The sequence below is a fragment of the Anabrus simplex genome, chromosome X (genome assembly GCF_040414725.1).
Source record: "Anabrus simplex isolate iqAnaSimp1 chromosome X, ASM4041472v1, whole genome shotgun sequence".
Lineage (NCBI taxonomy): Eukaryota > Metazoa > Arthropoda > Insecta > Orthoptera > Tettigoniidae > Anabrus > Anabrus simplex.
In genome coordinates, this window is record NC_090279.1 from 14,649,173 (window position 1) to 14,669,065 (window position 19,893).

The following is a 19,893-nucleotide window of genomic DNA, read 5'->3' on the forward strand; positions in this document are numbered from 1 at the left end:
GCGCAATATTCAAAACTCCGAACAAACAACTCAACAAGAACGAAGGCTGTGGCGTCTCAGTAAAAAGAGAGCGTGGACCGGACATGAAATCCCACGCGCTCTCCCTTTAAATAGCCACTGGGAGGTTCAAAAATGGCGCTGGAAGGAAATTTATAACATTTTCTGAAGGAGGGAAGATGGAGCTATTTTTTAAACACAAAACTCAAAAAGTGATTTTTCGACACATATTCCACAAATTTCAGTCATAATCCCCCTTAAAGCCCAAGGTGTCAAGGTTCTGAATCTTGAATTTTTTCACAATCTTGTTTTGTGTTTGCTAGTTGTACCTGTAAAAATTGTTAAATTTTGAGTTCTGAAAATATAACCTTCAGTTTAAGTTCTAAATTCAATTCTTGACATTGTAGTTAGACTCATTCACCCCAGCACCTTCTTTAACCTCTTTCTGCTCCACGGGTATCCCCGTATCAATAATAATAATAATAATAATAATAATAATAATAATAATAATAATAATAAATCGAACCCTCCTCTGTTGCTGTGGTTGTTGTCATTTAAACGCGGCAGTCGCACCTCAAAAACCTCGCCGAGAATCTCGAAAATGACATCGTCGGGTGCATGGGTGATTTTTGTGCGAACAAAATTAATTTAAACCGCAAGACGAATACAACGATCTAACTGAAATATATGAAAATGCTGTCAAGATTTACACACGTACAGGAAGCTTAAGAAAGTATTCACGTCTGTCGTAGCAACTGATATCAAGATTACAACCCTAGGTCTTCCCGTTTGATGCGACTGACCATTGTAATCACAGGCCCTTCCGTTATACTTGTAATATTAGCTACTAAACTCCTCTTGTACCTCTTCCAGTTGATGTTCCATAAACAGGAAATCAAGTCTCCAACTTCTCGTGGAACATCGACTTGGTCGCCCTCGTACCTGAACAAAGACGCTGCTGGTTTAGGGTACCAATATTGTTGTGAGTCGCACTCTAGAACTCATTAACAAGGCCACAAAATTGTAAATTTGGGAAAGAATGTCGATATTGTATAATTGAGTGGGTGAAAACCATAACGGTATAAGTGACATTTTAAAAAAAATGAGTTAAGTGCAGGATGTAACTCCGGGAGGATGTATCCTTTCACCAGTGAAGAGATACAAGTGATAGCGGTAATATTCTGCGCTCTAGTGATGTGTGGTATAACTACAAATAGCATGCTTTATATGAGTGTTGAAGATGTTTAAATGCCTTTTTCTCTGAATGACCAAAATGCTACTTATACCGTTATGGTTTTCACCCATTCAATTTTCTATCTCCTTTTCAGCTCACTGGAGGCCCAGACAGTTATCGAACCAAACATAAAGTTAAACTAACTGCTACCTTATTATTGAATAAATGTAAGATTCGTGGTCACAAAATGCAAGAGATTTGTTAAAATCTGGTCTTTATGCATAGTTTTTTGTTACAGGCTCGCACAGATAGTTTTTTTGCGTGATAAATCTCCGCTCGGTTATCGGAATATGACGTCGAAGGTTGGAGAGGTCATCCAGTCGGCAAGCGAGCTGGCTGGATTCAGCATGCGGGACTTTCTTACAACTCAAGTCAATGAAATAAATAGCAAGCCAGAGCTAAAGATACCACTATCAGAACTCGTAAGGATGTCGCTTCTCTTGGTGAGTGTTTGTTTATTTCTCTGTAGCTGATAACAAGGGGTCAAGGGAGAGTTGATGTCAGGCTTGGAGTGGACATTTTATAATAATAATAATAATAATAATAATAATAATAATAATAATAATAATAATAATAATAATAATAATAATAATAATAATAATAATAATAATAAGAGGACGCATCGTGGCCATGATCGTTAAGGCGTTGAAATCTAAATGGACCTGACAACGTGGTTACCCGGTTCGAGTCCCGTTGGTCGAAAGAACGTTCACCATCAGAATGTTGGCCGGCAGGGTAGGGGAATTCCTGGTGTCCTACTTTCATCACTAGATAAGCCTTGATTAAATTCCAAACGTCTCTGCAGTGCTCATACGGAGTGAGAGCATATGACGCTGCTGCTGGTGATTCGACCGTCGGATGGAGACGTTAAGCCATGAGCAGTCCCCTTGCTGCTATTCGACAAGAGGAAGCGTAGGCTATGTGCCGGCACTGGGTCTCACCCTCTCCTCTCTAACTATCATATTTCATCTCATTAACTTTTCTGATAAGAAAGGGCATTCGGTCATAACAAAACCGCCTCGACAGATTCATCTCACCTCATACACGACCCCGTAGAGGAAACGGTACAAGGGTTGGACAAATAATAATAATAATAATAATAATAATAATAATAATAATAATAATAATAATAATAATAATAATAATAATAATAATAATAATATTAATAATAATAATAATAATAATAATAATAATAATAATAATAATAATGGCGAATGTCCTCCGAGCAGGCCTGGGGTAGGTCTTATAGGCGACCTGCATGTCTCTGTGGATGCGGCTCCTACTTAAGAAGACATCACAAATACACGGCCCCCGATTAACCAATTAAGGTTAAAATCCCGACACGGCAGCTAATCGAACCCGGTACTTATTGTACCAAACCATTTCACCACTTAAGGCAGAAATATCTCAATATAGTAGTGGAATTTTCACAGAATTTGAGTGGAATATTTGTGATTGATGAATGTTTAAACAAGGGAACGTGATGTAACACAAAGGTGTGCTGTCAGTGGTGGAGACAAGTCGACGGAGAGAAAAGAGAGACTTTCAGGAGCTCATTTGCAGCAGGCACCAAGCTATACAGTTAAGTGCGGTCAGTAGGCACCAAGCTATACAGTTAAGTGCGGTCAGTAGGCACCAAGCTATACAGTTAAGTGCGGTCTCTCCACACGAGCTGAAGAGAGGCTTTCAGGAGCTCATTTGCAGCAGGCACCAAGCTATACAGTTAAGTGCGGTCTCTCCACACGAGCTATAGAGAGGCTTTCAGGAGCTCATTTGCAGCAGGCACCAAGCTATACAGTTAAGTGCGGTCTCTCCACACGAGCTATAGAGAGGCTTTCAGGAGCTCATTTGCAGCAGGCACCAAGCTATACAGTTAAGTGCGGTCTCTCCACACGAGCTATAGAGAGGCTTTCAGGAGCTCATTTGCAGCAGGCACCAAGCTATACAGTTAAGTGCGGTCTCTCCACACGAGCTGTAGAGAGGCTTTCAGGAGCTCATTTGCAGCAGGCACCAGTTAAGTGCGGTCAGTAGGCACCAAGCTATACAGTTAAGTGCGGACAGTAGGCACCAAGCTATACAGTTAAGTGCGGTCTCTCCACGCGAGCTATAGAGGAACAATCCGTTATTAATAGTACATTATTCTATGCAAGTAGTTCCACTTTTATCCTCCCGTCTCTTTGGCCGGACTGTGTGCCTAAATATTTAAATCACACTGGATAGAAGTGCCGTACCCGTCATTGGACTCTGGATCTTAGTTTTGCTGTTGGCTGAACTACAGTCGAAGGTTCCCCTTAGCCAACACGTGCGGGGTCTCGCAGATCCCCTCTTTTCTCGATCTTCCCTTGTATAAACATTTGGAGGCGGGAGCCTAATGATATGACCGGAGTAGGAGAGCTGCACATTTCTATTCATCCTGGTTAATACAGTAGACCCGCATTTCAAACGCTCCTGATCTTCTGACGATGGCTTTCCTCACACCAAGATATACTGCACTTCGGCAGTCTATTTGTACAGCATTCTTTCCTCAATGAATATGCGTGTAAAGTGTACTAAGAGGCCACAGAACCAGGACTGTGATGGTGCTTAGGTCATGCAAGCATAAAACTTGAAAGTATATCCCTGATAATGTCCATGTATAGAGTATTGTGTGTGTAGTATGAGTGTCCGTGAGGTGACGCATTACAGCTCAGCTGTTTGTATCCTTACTCCCAAGTCTTCCCAGACCGAAGTTCCCAATATTTTCATTACACTATTCCTTGACAGAAGCCACCCAGAGCAAATCACGCTGCTCTCCTGTGGATCTTTTCATGTCGTTCTTGAGTCAAGTAATCTTGGTGAGACCGAGCTCGATAGATGTTGTCGCTTAAGTGCGGCCTGTATCCAGTAATCGGGAAATAGTGGGTTCGAACCCCACTGTCGGCAGCCCTGAAGATGGTTTTCCGTGGTTTCCCATTTTCACTCCAGGAAAATGCTGGGGCTGTACGTTAATTAAGGCCACGGCCGCCTCCTTCCCATTCCCAGGCCCTTCATCTCCCATCGTCGCCATAAGACATATCTGTGTCGGTGCGACGTAAAGCAAGTAGCAAAAAAAAAAAAAAAAAAAATTCCTGGTGAGTCTCTCACACGCTGAAAGGGTCTTACCAATAACTTATACGGCTCTGGTTTACATCCTTACTGCGACCCCTAAATACACCCATAACCATATGAAGAGATCTGTAAAGCTCACCTGGGTACTTGCAGTTATCCACATGTACTACTTTCACAGCGTCGACAGAGTAATTAATATACAAGGAAACACCGCCGTCCAGTAACACTGCCTTGCAGAATTCGCTCTTAATCATAATATGACGAGACAATGCTTCACCTGTTCCATTGCAATGGTCTTGCTTTCTTGAAATGTAGCCACCTATTCTAGTCCAATAGTCCTCTCTTACCTGTACCGCCCTGTTGATACGCCCTGCAATGGTAAATAGCGATGCAGTCCATTTGGCCTCCTGAATATAAAATATCTGCTCTATCTTGCTTGGGTCCTGCTAGTTGATCCTCACGGAAATGAATTTTCCTAAACAAAAATGTTCTTCTATCAGAACAGTTTGACATTTTGAAGATGTGTCCAATATAACCATAAAGAATACTTTCCTCAGCTTCCGCTTATCACATTTCATGCCGGGGATACTATAGACTCTGAATTAATTCGGTACAGCTCCTTCATGCAAACTGCCAAGTAACTGGGGAAGTGCTCAGAGATAAATAGGTAGTTATGTCCAACTTCGTCACATTTAGAGAATATGTACGGTAGAATACTAGAGAAAAGTCGTAGGTATTTTATGTTCACCGTATCGTGGCCTCGTAAAGTTGTATATGCTGTCACCTGTGTGAAATACCTTGAAATGTCAGATATCCTAGTAGTTTGTCTTTCTGGGACAAATGTCCCTATTGCTCCCTGTTGTTGAAAGGACATTATCAACCTGAAGGGAGCTTGGGTGAGCTATCGCCAGTCAGTTTTCTTTCAATCATTCAGTAGTTCAACAATTTAATCAGCCTATCAATTTATACAACATCAAATAGATTGTCGAATCGAAATGTATAAAAATAAATCCTTCCAGAAAGAGCAGCTGTTTCTCTATTTAAAGAGTGAATTTTTGAGCCAAGGTTTCTTGTACTGATTGACTTTCGTGTGTATCATCTGATGGCGGATTAAGGGAGAGGAAGCGACTCAGTACCCTGAACATGAGCTAATTAACAACGTATGGCAGAACTTTAACTATGTGAATCTCGGGAGAGATTTCGATGTTTTTAGTAAGCACGCGACAGTTAGGGTGTCCGCATTTCTGTGAAATGTATGTAGGGCTTTCTCTGGTGTTTGGTTTCCTTAATATAGAGAGGGAAACCAGGTAATACTAAACTCGTTGGTAAAATACCCCTTCTGCGTTAAGGGTCTGTGATGTCAGGCAATCGTAAATAATGTATTATACTGCCCCGAAAACAGGCGTATTCTAAAATCATTGTGAACTACAATCGAGGGTTCGAGCCCAGTCTGGTGTAAAACTAGAAACCACGGTTCCTGCCGATTCGGTTTACCTTTTGCAAAACCATTTACGAATTGGATATCAGAGTTCGAGCCCCGACCAATGTAATGTGCTCTGGAAGCTGCGGCTTCTCTACGTGAATTATGAGTTTTCCATTTGTAAAGACTAGCATGGGTCATCAGACTGTGACAGACGCGAGTCCTCTCCCCAGATATGTTGTTAAATATCAGAGCTTTCGAGATCCTAATTGTACATTTCTCGAGCGTTGAAATTCCATTTCTTGGTTCACGTTCAAAGAGTTAGAAAGGAAAGAAAAAACAATTCCGAATATATTGTATTGGTAAATATTACCTGTGCACCTCACGCTCTCTGCCCCGTGCAAGTAACTGCAATCAGTGTTCAGTGAGAAACTACCACAGGACGAGTTCCCCGCACAATAGTTACTTGGACTAGATGGGACTGTAGTCTTACTCCAGTATATAAATGTAGGCCAAGACAGGGGGAAAATGTAACAAGGGACGTGGAATTGTCAGATAATTTGACATACGTATATTCCTTTAACAAAGTTCATTAAGCTCTCATGATTATAATTAAAAAGTAGTTTGGATCAAGTTCATAAATCTTTCTAGAATACATAAAACTGCACGGGGAAACAGACGATTACATTACATAGGTAAATACTGCGCGCTGTTTTGTTAACTGACCATCAAAGTTGTCAAACTGGGCTGACAACTAAGGTAATGTGTTTGTTTGACTGACGTTGGATAGATGGAACCAAAATCAGTGTTCTGCATTGAACTACCAACTTTTCTGTCACAACCTCCTTTAGAATGTCACTTCAGTCATAGTTAACTGTTGAACTCTGTACCTTTTCCAGGTTCTCTTGCTCCTGATGCTAGCAGCTTCACTGGCGAGCGCAGATCACTGTGCATCGTCCGTGGGCTCTAAGTTGGACGTGTCTGTGCATGGCCGCAAGAACGCCAGTGGACATTGGATGATAACGGTACCGTGTGTTCTCAATTGCAGAGTTGTTCTTCTGTGTTGGACGGATAATATTTTATGTTTATGTTATAAATACACGTGTTTTATTTCTTTATATTCAAAATGTTTGCATGCGCCATTTGAATTTAACACAACTTTTAAAGTACAGTAATACAGTTTGTGGAATTAATCTGATAGGTACTTGGTATCGAACCGCTGCCTTCGTGATGTACAGGTTGTTCTGTTAGTAGTATAATTGGATGGTTCTGGCGCCTCCTCCTCCTCCGGCTCTCGGGAGAGGCCTCCTCCTCCCGCGGGAAATTTGAATTTTGGCGGGAAATTTGAATTTTGGCGCGAGATTTGAATTTGTAAACAAAGCCACGTGCTTTTTGACAGCTGTCATCGACAACAACGCATCGCTAACCTCAGTACTGCCATCTTGACGGGCCTAAACCTCACTAGTGCCAACTTAACCTAACTAGCATGAGGTAAACAAACCCACGTGTTTTTTGACAGCCACGTGCTTTTTGACAGACAACAACGCATCGCTAACCTCAGTACTGCCATCTTGACGGACCTAAACCTCAGTAGTGCCAACTTAACCTCACTAGCATGAGGTAAACAAAGCCACGTGTTTTTGACAGCCACGTGCTTTTCGACAGATTTGTAAACAAAGCCACGTGCTTTTTGACAGCTGTCATCGACAACAACGCATCGCTAACCCCAGTACTGCCATCTTGACGGGCCTAAACCTCAGTAGTACCAACTTAACCTAACTAGCGCGAGATAAACAAAGCCACGTGCTTTTTGACAGCCACGTGCTTTTTTGACAGCTGTCATCCGCCATCTTTAAACCACAGAGCACTGTGCTGCCCTCTTGCGTCACCTGTCATCGGCAGTGCTGCCATCTTGACGGGCCTAAACCTTAGTGCTACCAACTTAACCTCACTAGCTGGAGATAAACAAATCCACGTGCTTTTTGACAGCCACGTGCTTTTTTGATAGCTGTCATCCACCATCTTTAATCCATAGAGCACAGTGCTGCCCTCTTTAGCTACTTACCTTTGAAATGTGGTGGCGGATAATTTGAAAAATGCTTTTCGACAAGTAGCCATCTTTAATCCAGAGAGAACAGTGCTGCCCTCTATGTGGTGGCGGCAAATTGAAAAATTCCACGTGCTCTTGTTTGAAAACAAACTCACGTGCTTTTTTGACAGCTGTCATCTGCCATCTTTAATCTATAGAGCACAGTGCTGCCCTCTTTAGTTTGAAACGTGGTGGCGGTAAATTCCACGTGCTCTTGTTTGGAAACAAAGCCATGTGCAGCTGTCATCCGCCATCTTTAATCAACAGAGCACCGTGCTGCTATCATGCGGGCAATTTCATCACCTGTCATCCGCCATCTTTAATCCACAGAACACCGTGCTGCCCTCTTTATGGCTACTACCTTAAGCATGTAGTAGCGGGCAATTTGAAAAGTTCTGTTAACTATCATCCACCATCTTTAATCAAGAGAGCACCGTGCTGCCATCTTTAGTTGAAATGTGGTGGCGGCAAATTCCACGTGCTCTTGTTTGGAAACAAAGCCATGTGCTTTTCTGACAGCTGTCATCCACCATCTTTAATCAACAGAGCACCGTGCTGCTATCATGCGGGCAATTTCATCACCTATCACCCGCCATCTTTAATCTACAGAACACCGTGCTGCCCTCTTTATGGCTACTACCTTAAGCATGTAGTAGCGGGCAATTTGAAAAGTTCTGTTAGCTATCATCTACCATCTTTAATCAAGAGAGCACCGTGCTTCCATCTTTAGCTAGATACCTTTGAAATGTGGTGGCGGCAAATTGAAAAATTCCACGTGCTCTTGTTTGGAAACAAACTCACGTGCTTTTTTGTCAGCTACCATCCGCCATCTTTAATCAACAGAGCATAGTGCTGCCCTCTTTAGTTTGAAATGTGGTGGCGGCAAATTCCACATGCTCTTGTTTGGTAAACATAGCTACGTGCTTTTTTGACAGCTATCATCCGCCATCTTTGAGCACCGTGCTGCCCTCTTTATCGCAGTAGATGTAAATTCGTCACCTGTCATACGCAGTGCTGCTATCTTTAGCTAGATACCTTTGAAATGTGGTGGTGGATAATTTAAAAAGAAAAATTCTACAGCAGTCCTCTCTCAACGCTAATTGCATAAGATGGCGGCTATACATGACTCCTTAAGGGTGCTTACGCAAGATGGCTGCTATACACAGGTTCTTATGAGACGCCCTTGGGATGCTTGCGCAAGATGGTGGTTATACAAGGCTCCTTATGAGACGCCCTAGTGATGCTTGTGCAAGATGGCGGTTGCTCTTATGAGGCGGCTTAAGGGTCCTTGCACAAGATGGCTAGAGACGCCCTAAGGATACTTGCGCAAGATGGCGGACACAAGATGGCGGCTATACACGTCTCCTTATGAGACGCCTTAAGGGTGCTTGCGCAAGATGGCTGCTGCTCTTAGCTTAGAGACTAACGTGTCGTGCTAGTTCGATTCATTAAATTTAGGGCTTAAATGCAAAATGTTAAATATCTCGAAAGCAGTGCATCGTAGAGCAAAACGGACAAAAAATTTTCTGCCCAATACCTCGGTTCGCAGTACGAGGATCAAGTAAAACATAGTCTAATGATGAGATCAACGGTTCGGTTCCTACTTAGGCCCTTTGGCATTCACTCTGTTTTAGCTTGTATTGAAGTAAGTCTTCGTAACATGATCAGGTCTAGCTATGGTAGAGAGTATAACGTGCCGTGCAGGTTCGATTCATTAAATTTGAGGCTTAAATGCAAAATGTTAAATATCTCGAAAACGGATAAAATTTTTCTACCTGATACCTAGGTTTGCAGTATCAGGAACATGAAAAAACATAGTCTAATGATGAGATCGACGGTTCGATCCTTACTTAGGCCCTTTGGCATTGGCAGCTATCTATTTCTACAAGATGGTGACTATACATAGCTTCTTATGAGACAGCTTAAGAGCGCTTGCACAAGATGGCTGCTGCTCTTATGAGACGCCCTAGGGGTGCTTGCGGGAGGTAGCAGCGACAAGACGGTGACTATACACAGCTGCTTATGATACGGCCTAGAGGTGCTCACACAAGATGGTGGCTGCTCTGATGAAGAAAGTTAGCTTTGCATCGTGCAGGTATCTTTACAGCACTAAACCTCATACCTTTGAAATGTGGTAGCAGGTAATTTGAAAAATTCGACGTGCTTTTTCTTCACAGCAGCTATCTTTAAACAATAGCGGCTATACAAAAGCTGTTAAGGCCTCCTCTTATGTCAAGGTATAGCTCTATCGAACAAGTTTAAACCTGCATCGGGATAGCTAGAGTAAGCATGTGCTGCAGTGATGACGTCATTATGCATGTTTAGACTTGCAAATCACTAAAGAAACATAACAAGACTAGAATCGAACACCGCACTCTATGCCGTTAACTTTATCATGTGATCGGAACATTGATTGAAGTGTTTAGAACACTAAATAAGTGATCAAGACTATAATAGAACACTGTACTCGATACAACATGTGTTTAGAACATGTCAGGGGATACCTTTGTTCTAAGAAGATTAGATTACCGCACATTCCTTGGCTAAAGGGCTAATGGGCTAAAGGGCTAATGGGCTAAAGGGCTAAAGGGCTAATGGGCTAAAGGGCTAGGGCGCCTCTCCTCTCTTTATCCGGGCTTGAGACCGGCTCTACAACTAGAGGCGGAGTTAACACCCTAAGGAAGGGAGAATGTTGGGAAATAATCTATACGAATATAGCTACTCGATCGACTATATACTACAGATGGATGACTTAGGAGAGGGTAAGCGCTTACTTAATAATACCAACACGACGTAATTCATGCTCTATTTCAAAAATATCTTCTTTGTACTGTGTGTAACCAGCATCATGATAGGCTCTTAGCAGTTGTAAACGTTTTACCAGTACGTTGGGGTCTTTACAGTAGCTTATATCTACATAGGGTAACAGAGGCTTGTTGTGAACTTTGAGTCTATATGCAGACAGTTGATGTGCAGGGACTTGTTTTGATATAATACGTGCTTCAGCAGTAGCGTTTCTAGGTACAAACATAACTTGTTTCGATAGCGATGAAGCGTTGAAATTTCCTTCTTCTTTACCTTGCATCTCTTCTTGAGATGTTTGCACTTCGACAGAACGTGTAGTAGGCTTAGGAAATGAAGTAAAATCATCAAGCTGTAATGGCAATGAATTTTCTTCTTCTTCTACTTTCCCTTTACTACTGTTTTGATCAACATCATTATCCTTATTATCATAATCATGATCTTGCCTCTCTTTATCTTGAAGTTTGTGCTCAGTAACAGAACTTGCAGCAGGCCTAGACAGCAAGGGAGAATTAAAAATCTCTCGCAGAGGTGTACTTTTTAAACATAAATCAGTGTTCGCTGGAATATGGTTGAGCTCTTTGTATTTTGTTCCCGATGAAGCTACATTACACGCGGCTTCATGACGTTGAGCGTTGTATGCGTTCTTGAACTCTCTTCTACAATGTTTGCATTGAAAAATCATCCTACATGATATCTCATGACGTCTCCTGTGATAGCTTCGGGAAAATGCTTTTCCACACTCTTCGCAAATATACCTAGAAATAGGTTTTTCCATGACGGACTTTTATCTTCTGCTAACAGATTCTTCTTTAAATCTACTCGACATTTGTTACTCTCTACTTCGATGATGCGAACAGCTTAGCGATTAATAGTAAACTAACACAAAAGCGTATAACCAAGGTAGCAACAGTAAGGTTTAAGCCCATCAAGATGGCAAGAGTGAAGTTAGCGACGTTCTGCTGTTGGATTTTAAATTCCGCGCTGTAACATGCATAAGGTGGCAGCCTTGAGGTTTACTGCCGTAAAGATGGCAGCAGTGAGGTTAGCGACGCTCTATTGTCCTTCAAAGTGAGGTTAGGGTTCGTCAAGAAGACAGCTGTCAAAAAAGCACGTCAAGAGCCCTTCCCGACGCCAACTGAACAAGGTGGCGCCCATACACATCATCTAATGAGACGACCTAGGGGCGCTTGCGCAAGGTGGCACATGTTCTTATGAGACGGCCTAGGGTTACGTGCGAAAGATGGCGGCTACACATAGCCTCTTATCAGACGGCTTAGGGGCGCTTGCGCAAGATGGTGCCTACACATAGATGGCTTAAGCGCTCTTGCGCAAGATGGCGGCTATACAGAAGCTCTTTTAGAGAAAGCTAGCTGACAGGCCTACTGCTCAAGATAGCGGATGTACAGAAGGTCTTATGAGACGGCCTAGCGGCGATTGCAAACGATTGCGGGTATACACCGGCTCTTAGGTCGAAAGATGATTGCCATGGGTGAATGCACAAGATGGGGGCTATACAGGGGCTATTATGGAGAAAGATTACGGCTATGGACCATTGCACAAGATGGCACACATGGGCTGCTATAAGAACGCCTAGTGCCATAGGAAATATATTGGTTACATTTAAACACCTAGCAGTCGATCAGATTATCGAATAAACAATGTAACTTGAAATTATGTTTGGGAATATACTAATTGAATCTGTTGGCATTGCTTATAAAAGCTTGTAGCTAATGCAGGAGCGATAAAGCCGAATAAATCGTGCTACACACATGATAGGGAATGGAACTCAGGGGCCACATCTTAATAGAAGGACAAAAGGGTAAAATGACTCTTCCTCCTCCTCCTCCTCCCCTTTCCTAGAGATAAAGGCCTAAATTGCTAATGGTCTGAAGGGCTAATGGGCTAAAGCGCTAATGATCTTATTAGAAGTGCAAAAATGTAAAAGAACACCTTCTCCTCGTAGGCATAAAGGTCTCAACTTCTAAAGGGCTAAGGGGCTAAAGGGCTAACGGCCTAAAGGGCTAATGGGATAAAGGGCAAACCGGCAAATGTTCTAAAGGGCAAAATTGCTTACATTTTTATAGTATTTAGGGAGCCTCTCCTCTCTTTATTAGGGCTTGAGTCCGGCTTTATAGCTAGAGCGGAGTTAACACCCTGAGGAGGGGAGAATGATGGAAAAGAGTCTGTACCAATATAGGTAATCGTTCTACTATATGCTACAGAAGGATGACGTAGATGAGAGTGAAGGTGAGGGATGGGAATGTAGGAAGGTGTTTAGGCTGTTGTGCTGTCGGGAGAGAGCTTGCAGGAAAGTTCTTCACTTTGAAGAGCTATTAGTCAATAATACCTGCACAACGTAATTCTTGTTGTATTTCAAAAATATTTTTATACTCTGAGTAACCAGCATCTTGACTGGCTCTTAGAAGTTGCAAACGTTTTACAACTACGTTGGGGTCCTTACAGTATCTTACGTCAACGTGGGGTGAGATAGGATTGTTGTTAATTTTGAGCCTATATGCAGACATTTGATGTGTAGGGACTTGCTTTAATGTAATTCGTGCTTCATCAGTAGCGCTTCCAGGTACAAAATTAACTTGTTTCCATAGCAAGAAACGTTGAAATTTTCTTCCACTCTATGTTGCATCTCTTTATTGGGATGTTTAAACTGCGACAGAACCTGAAGTAGACTTAGAAAATGAAGTAAAATCATAAAGCTCTAATGGCAATGAAATATTGAGATCTTCTCTTTCTTCTTCTCCTTTTCTTTTATTATCACTATTATTACCCTTATTTTCATAACTATGACATTGCCTCTCTTTATCTCGAAATGTGTGCTTAGTAACAGAACTTGAAGCATGCCAAGACAGCAACGGAGAATTAAAAATCTCACGCAGAGGTGTACTTTTTAAAAATTAATCAAAGTTTTCTTGACTACGGTTGAACTCTTTATATTTTCTTCTCGCTGAATCTACATTACACGCGGCTTCGTGACGTTGAACGTTCTATGCGTTCTTGAACTCTCTTCTACAATATTTACATTGGAAAATTGTCCTACGTGATATCTCCTGACGTTTCTTGTGTTAATCTCGGGAAATATTTTCCACACACTTTGCAAATATAGCTAGAAATAGGTTTTTCAACGAAGGACTTTAATTTTTTGCTAACAGATTCTTCATTGAAAGATACAAGTTAAATCTACTAGACACTTGTTACTCTATACTTCAATGATGCGAACAGCTTAACGATTACCAGTAACCTAACAGAAAAGCGTATAAGCAAGGTAGTAACAGTGAGGTTTAGCCCCGTCAAGATGGCAGCAGTGGGATTAGCGATGTTCTGTTGTTTAAAGTTCGGTGCCCATGTGGTTAAATATGGCAGCTGTTATCTTGACAGGTTCACAATTAAGTATTTAATTTATTTTCCACCTAGTCGATACAATGATTGCTTAAGGCAATTTTTAATGGTCAAAAGTGGCACGTGTTTCGTATATTATCAACATCTTCAGCCACATAACACTGTTTAGATGAAAAACAGTCCTTAAAATTTTAAGGACACTTCCTCTAAAGCATTACTTTGTCAATTTTATATATTTTTCATCTAAACAGTGTTATGTGGCTGAAGATGTTGATAATATACGAAACATGTACCACTTTTGACCATTAAAAATTGCCTTAAGCAATCATTGTATCGACTAGGTGGAAAATAAATTAAATACTTAATTGTGAATCTATTGAAGTGCGATACGGACCATGAAGCTGATTTTATGTAATCTTGACAGGTGTCAAAAAGCACGTGGATTTTATATTCCGCTCCACGACGTGCATAAGGTGGCAGCAATTAGGTTTAGCGCTATAAGGAGGGCAGCAGTGAGGTTTGCGATGCTATATTGTCCTTAAGAATGAGGTTTGGGTCCGTTAAGATGACAGCTCTTACCATGGCAGTTGTTACAAAAGCACGCGGCCAACACGTGAGTTTGTTTACACACAGGAGCACGTGGTCGCGACGTCACGGTCACGTGGTATGCTGCTCCTTCACCCGTAGTTCATAATCCGCGCGGATGTGGTTAGAACTTGTCAGAAAGCAGGTAGATTTTATATTTCGTACGCCTTCGTCGTTAAGATGTCAGCTGTTATCTTAGCATGTCCGATCTATGAGCACTACAAGCGCTACAAGTTCTGTTACTAAGCACACATTTCGAGATAAAGAGAGGCAAGTTCATGATTATGATAATAAGGATAATGATGCTGATAATAATGGAAAAGGAGAAGAAGAACTCAGTGTTTCATTACCATCAGACCGTATGGTTTTATTTCATTTTCTAAGTGTATTACACGTTCTGTCGCCGTGCAAACATCCCAAAAAGATGTCTGTCTGTTAGGTCACCAGCCCAGAGGCTGGTTGGATCCTCAAATAGCACTACCAAAAGTTATGCATTTATAAAGAAACCCCAAAAGCCAATGGCAGCACCATAATGAGGCGTACTAGGCAAGATGAGGAGTGAGGTGGTTTGCTATTGCTTTCCTCACTGGGTCAGAAAGTACTACTATTGCAGCACGACTGGCCCTGTGAGCAGCACCTTTCATAACACTCAGATGCACCCTAGCAGCTTCCATATTGTCACAGCCATGGATGTTGACTGGGACTTCGTAGGAAGCTACATTTTACTCTGGCCTGTGCCAAGAGATGGATGCAAAAGTACTGTATCCATAAAGAAATGACAGAAGGCTACCCAGAAAGATATGCAAAATAAAGTAGAAGAAAATTTCAACGCTTCATTGTTATCGAAAGATGTTAAGTTTGTACCTGGAAACGCTGCTGCTGAAGCACGTATTACATTAAAACAAGTCCCTACCCATCAAATGTGTGCGTATAGGCTCAAAGTTAACAACAATCCTACGTTAGCCCATGTAAGGACCCCAACCAACTCGTAAAATATTTGCAACTTCTAAGAGCCTATAAAGATGCTGACCTTGCATTGGAACCTGCATTGGTACACTACTAGACCTCGGGTGCTGACACATTTCTGGGAGGTGAACTGTCTTTGCTCCCCTACTGTCTCATTATCTACGTCAATTCTGATGTGATAAGTTTGAAGAAGGAACATTCAATATACTTAAATTAATGTTAAGTTATGCCTTTCAACAGTCACAATTATCCATGGAATGAATTTCAATCGCAACTTCTAGCATTCACTTAGCTCATTAAATTGATCAGCTGATGGGTTTGGCGCGCTTTCTACAGTACGACCTGTTTATTGCGAAGGCAGTGATCAAACCAAAACCTCATTTACATGTGCTAACCACTAACGGCTTTAGGAAGAGACAATAAATAGCAGTGAGGTATCCCATAGCAGAAGTAATTACATACATGTGTAGTGTATTCGCTGGGACTTGGGCAAGCGATTTAAATTATATCTGCCTTCTTCCTAATCGGCTTGCCCCAAGACAAGCAGTCTGCTTGTTCGCGACATGGTCACCGGATGCGCTAGGACTTAGTAGTTAGCAGAATTAATACTCACAGACTCTACTCTAAGGAGGCTGTGGATTTGGCCATTGATTTCAGTTAAGCAATCTCCGTATTGATTGTGCTTCTTTTGGGTTCGCCGACTGTTTGCGAAGTTTGTTAGTGTGTTTTATATATGTGATTGTGTTGTCCTCTGTGGCTCAGGTTTTATGACAATGTTTCCCATAAATTCTTAAGTTTAGCTGTGAAGAAGACGACAGCCACGTTGTTATAGTTTCTTGTTTGTCGTTGATTGTAAAATTTCGCCTTGAAAGGTATACTGTGTTAGTTAACACCACCTATGTGTCCTTTACACCAACTAAGGAACGGTAGCCATGTTTTGTTAGTATTCAAGCATCGTATATTTCCAGTTTTATTTTCAACGTTTAAGTTACTTGTTCTTTGTTATTGTGTGTGTCAGACAGAAGATAACGAACAATTGTCTGTCGTCTATGTAGGAAACCAGGTGACGCTAGATCCAATGTATTACTTTTTCTGTGAGATACGTCATTCGAGGATTCACGGATTATGTGCTGGCATCTCTGATGTGGAAGTTCAGGATCTTACTTGCACTACTGACTCAAGGTGTGGGCTGCGGGTTAGAATTCACCCACGGTAACCTCAGTCTGTCGTAAAAGGCGACTAAAAGGGGACCGAGTGGCCGTCGATATGTGACCCGCCTGAATGTCAACAGCCTCCTCCGCGGGTGGATGAACGAATTGAGGTTACGGCACTCTCTTGTCCTTGGAGTGAGAAATTGCCCCTAAAGGCGAATGACCTATACATATTGGTCAACGGCATGGAATGGAGAAGGCAACGGGAAACCACTCCATTAAGGATCCTAAGGATATCCCATGTAGAATGCAAACAATGGGAGCTGACATTAATGAGGAAACGTTGACTACTGATCATGGATTTCGGAACCCTAGATCTGGCAGGAGAGGTAAGAGCGCTTCTCAGGTCATTAGCAAGCGAAATCGCACTAAAACCGCCATGGAGATGGGAACATGGAATGTACGAACGCTATTGAAAGCTTGAAAACTGGATGAATTGAAAGACCAGATGAGGAAGTATGAGGTAGATGTATTAGATATACGTGAAGCAAGATGGAAAGGAAATGGAGACTTCTACAGTGATGAGATTACAGTAATTTAAGTTGCGCAGAGGAAAGAGGAAAGCATGGAGTGGCACTTATAATAAGAAGAAAATGGTCAAATAATATTTTTAGTACCTACCATGGCAGCGAGCGATTAAAGACGGCGAAAATTAATAGTGCACCTGAGGACTTGGTGATAATTCAGATATATTTTCCAACATCGGCTCATAATTTGGAAGAAGTGGAGACTATGTATGAGGTTACAGAAGTAATATTAAAACAAACTAAAGAAAAAGATAATGTCGCTATAATGGGCAATTTTAATGCAATAGTGGGATTCTGTACAGATTTGTTAAGGGATGCAGTACCACCGATGCAATCCATGCCACACGCCTCTTGATGGAAAAGCACAGAGAGGGACAGAAGAGTGTACACATGGAATTTCTAGACCTAGAAAAGGCTTTTGACCGTATCCCACACGAACTTATTTGGCGAGCTCTTCGCTGTCATGGCGTCCCTGAAGAGTATGTAAGCTGGGTGCAACTTCTGTATCGCAATTCCACTAGTGTTGTCCGGAGTCCTGCTGGAATCTCTCCGCCTTTCGATATCACTGTGGGTGTTCATCAAGGTTCTTCCCTTTCACCATTGCTATTCATCCTCTGCATGGATACGGCAACAGCTGACATACAGACTTCACATCCCTGGACCCTTCTTTATGCCGATGATGTGGTACTTGCACAAGAAACCCGTCCTGAACTCCAGCATCAGGTTCAAACGTGGAAGGACAGACTGGCTGAAAATGGACTGCACCTCAATATCCAGAAGACAGAATACCTGGAATGTGGCCCCCAAACCAGAGGTACCATAAGTATCAGTGAAGAAGACCTGCAGAAGACCATGCAATTTAAGTACTTAGGATCCGTCGTCACCTCAAACTGTGACACCACTCCTGATACTCGGATGAGGGTAAATGCAGCTTGGCTCAAGTGGAGACAGGTCACTGGAGTCCTCTGTGATAAAAAGATGCCTCAATATCTAAAGGCAAAAGTTTATAAGAGTGTGGCACGGCCAGCAGCGATCTATGGGACTGAATGTCGCCCCATGACGAAACAACAGGAGCAAATGTTGACAACCATGGAGATGAAGATGCTTCGATGGTCCATGGGGCTGACCCGATGTGACCACATAAGGAACACGGACGTCCGGCAAAGGTTTGGTGTCGCGCCCATCATAGACAAAGTGAGGGAAGCCCGTCTCCGCTGGTAGGGCCACGTCATGAGAAAACAGGACGACTCCGTTGCCAAAACAGCGCTCCACATCAACCCAGAGGGAACAAGACCACGAGGAAGACCGGCAAAGAGATGGACTGACAACATCAGGGCAGACATGCACAGTGTTGGCTTAACACCAGAAGATGTCAACGACAGACAGAAATGGAGGAGATGTAGCAAAGCAGCAGACCCTGCAAGTCGGGATTAATGCTAAGAAAGAGAGAGTGGGATTCCGTACAGGCAACAAGACAGTAGGAAATTTTGGTCTGGGGGAAGGAAATGCAAGAGGTGAAACTTCGGTAGATTCCTGCAGTAAAAATGATATGGTTATTACAAACACATTATTTGAAGTTCCTCTTAGAAGAGGTACACGTGGAAGTCGCCTGACAAAAGACGATTTCAGTTAAGGGCTTAAAGTCAGATTAGAACAAAATACGGAAGAGGAAAAGAGAAATGGACCAAAAGCTTTGCTGAAGAGATAGAAGAAAGTATGGAAAAGGGAAAACAGAATCAAATTTATAAGAAAATCAGTACCCTTCACTACAAAATTGGAACTAAATCTCCAGTAGTAAAAAATAAAGAAGGAATATTACTGGTAGACAACGATAAGATATGTGCTCGCTGAAAACAATACATGGAAGAACTGTACGGTGATTAGGACTTCAAGAATGAAAATAATCAAATTGAAGACATCAATGAGTGTGGAAGAGAAATGCAATGACCTCCAATCATGAGACATGAATTTTAACATGCCATTCGGGGCTTGAATGTAGGAAAACAATCGGTGTTGATGATATCCCTGGAGAATTACGGAAACATTTAGGTATCAACATAAAGACCAATTATTCAGAGTAATAACTGAATGCTACGAAAGATGAATCGTGGCAGAAGATTTCACACAATGCAGAGCCATTACTATACAGAAGATAGGAAGGGCAGGTGACCGCACCGGTTATAGGACACCTTCAATATTAACACATGGCTCCAAGATACACATTCATATGGTCAAGAGAAGAATAAACAGGAGGTAAGTATGTTGGAGAAGACCAATTTGGATTTAGAGAAGGCAGAGGAGCAAGAGAATCAATTCTGGCCTTACGCATGTTAGTGGAGAGAAGGATTGAAATTAATAGAACAACTTGTCTTACCTTCATTGACTTAGAAAATGCCTTTGACAATGTGAACTGGGAACTACTGTCTAGAACTATGAGCAAAATAGGACTGGACTGAAAGGATATAAGGGTGTTTAATCAACTGTATCTGAACCAAAGCACAAAAATAATCATCAAGCAGGCAGAAGAAAAGCCAGTATTATAAAAGGAGTTAGACTACACTGGCCGCAGAAAAATCTAACTGACTTGGAGGAAAATTTCTCCTCCAAGCCAGAGGACG

The 19,893-nt window shown here is 42.0% G+C and overlaps 1 protein-coding gene across 2 annotated transcripts in view; it reads left to right on the forward strand.

Moving 5' to 3' along the window:
• Positions 1-1,619: 1,619 nt before the first annotated feature.
• LOC137503165 (hemolymph lipopolysaccharide-binding protein-like) overlaps positions 1,620-19,893 on the forward strand; it is a 45,485-nt gene continuing 27,211 nt past the window's right edge. Inside the window, exons 1-2 of one of the 2 annotated variants that reach the window (XM_068230642.1) lie at positions 1,620-1,674; positions 6,638-6,763. In XM_068230642.1, coding sequence (XP_068086743.1) covers positions 1,660-1,674; positions 6,638-6,763 — 141 coding nt within the window. In that variant the 5' untranslated portion in view covers positions 1,620-1,659. The remainder of the gene's footprint in view (positions 1,675-6,637; positions 6,764-19,893) is intronic. The other variant, XM_068230641.1, reaches the window with a different exon arrangement.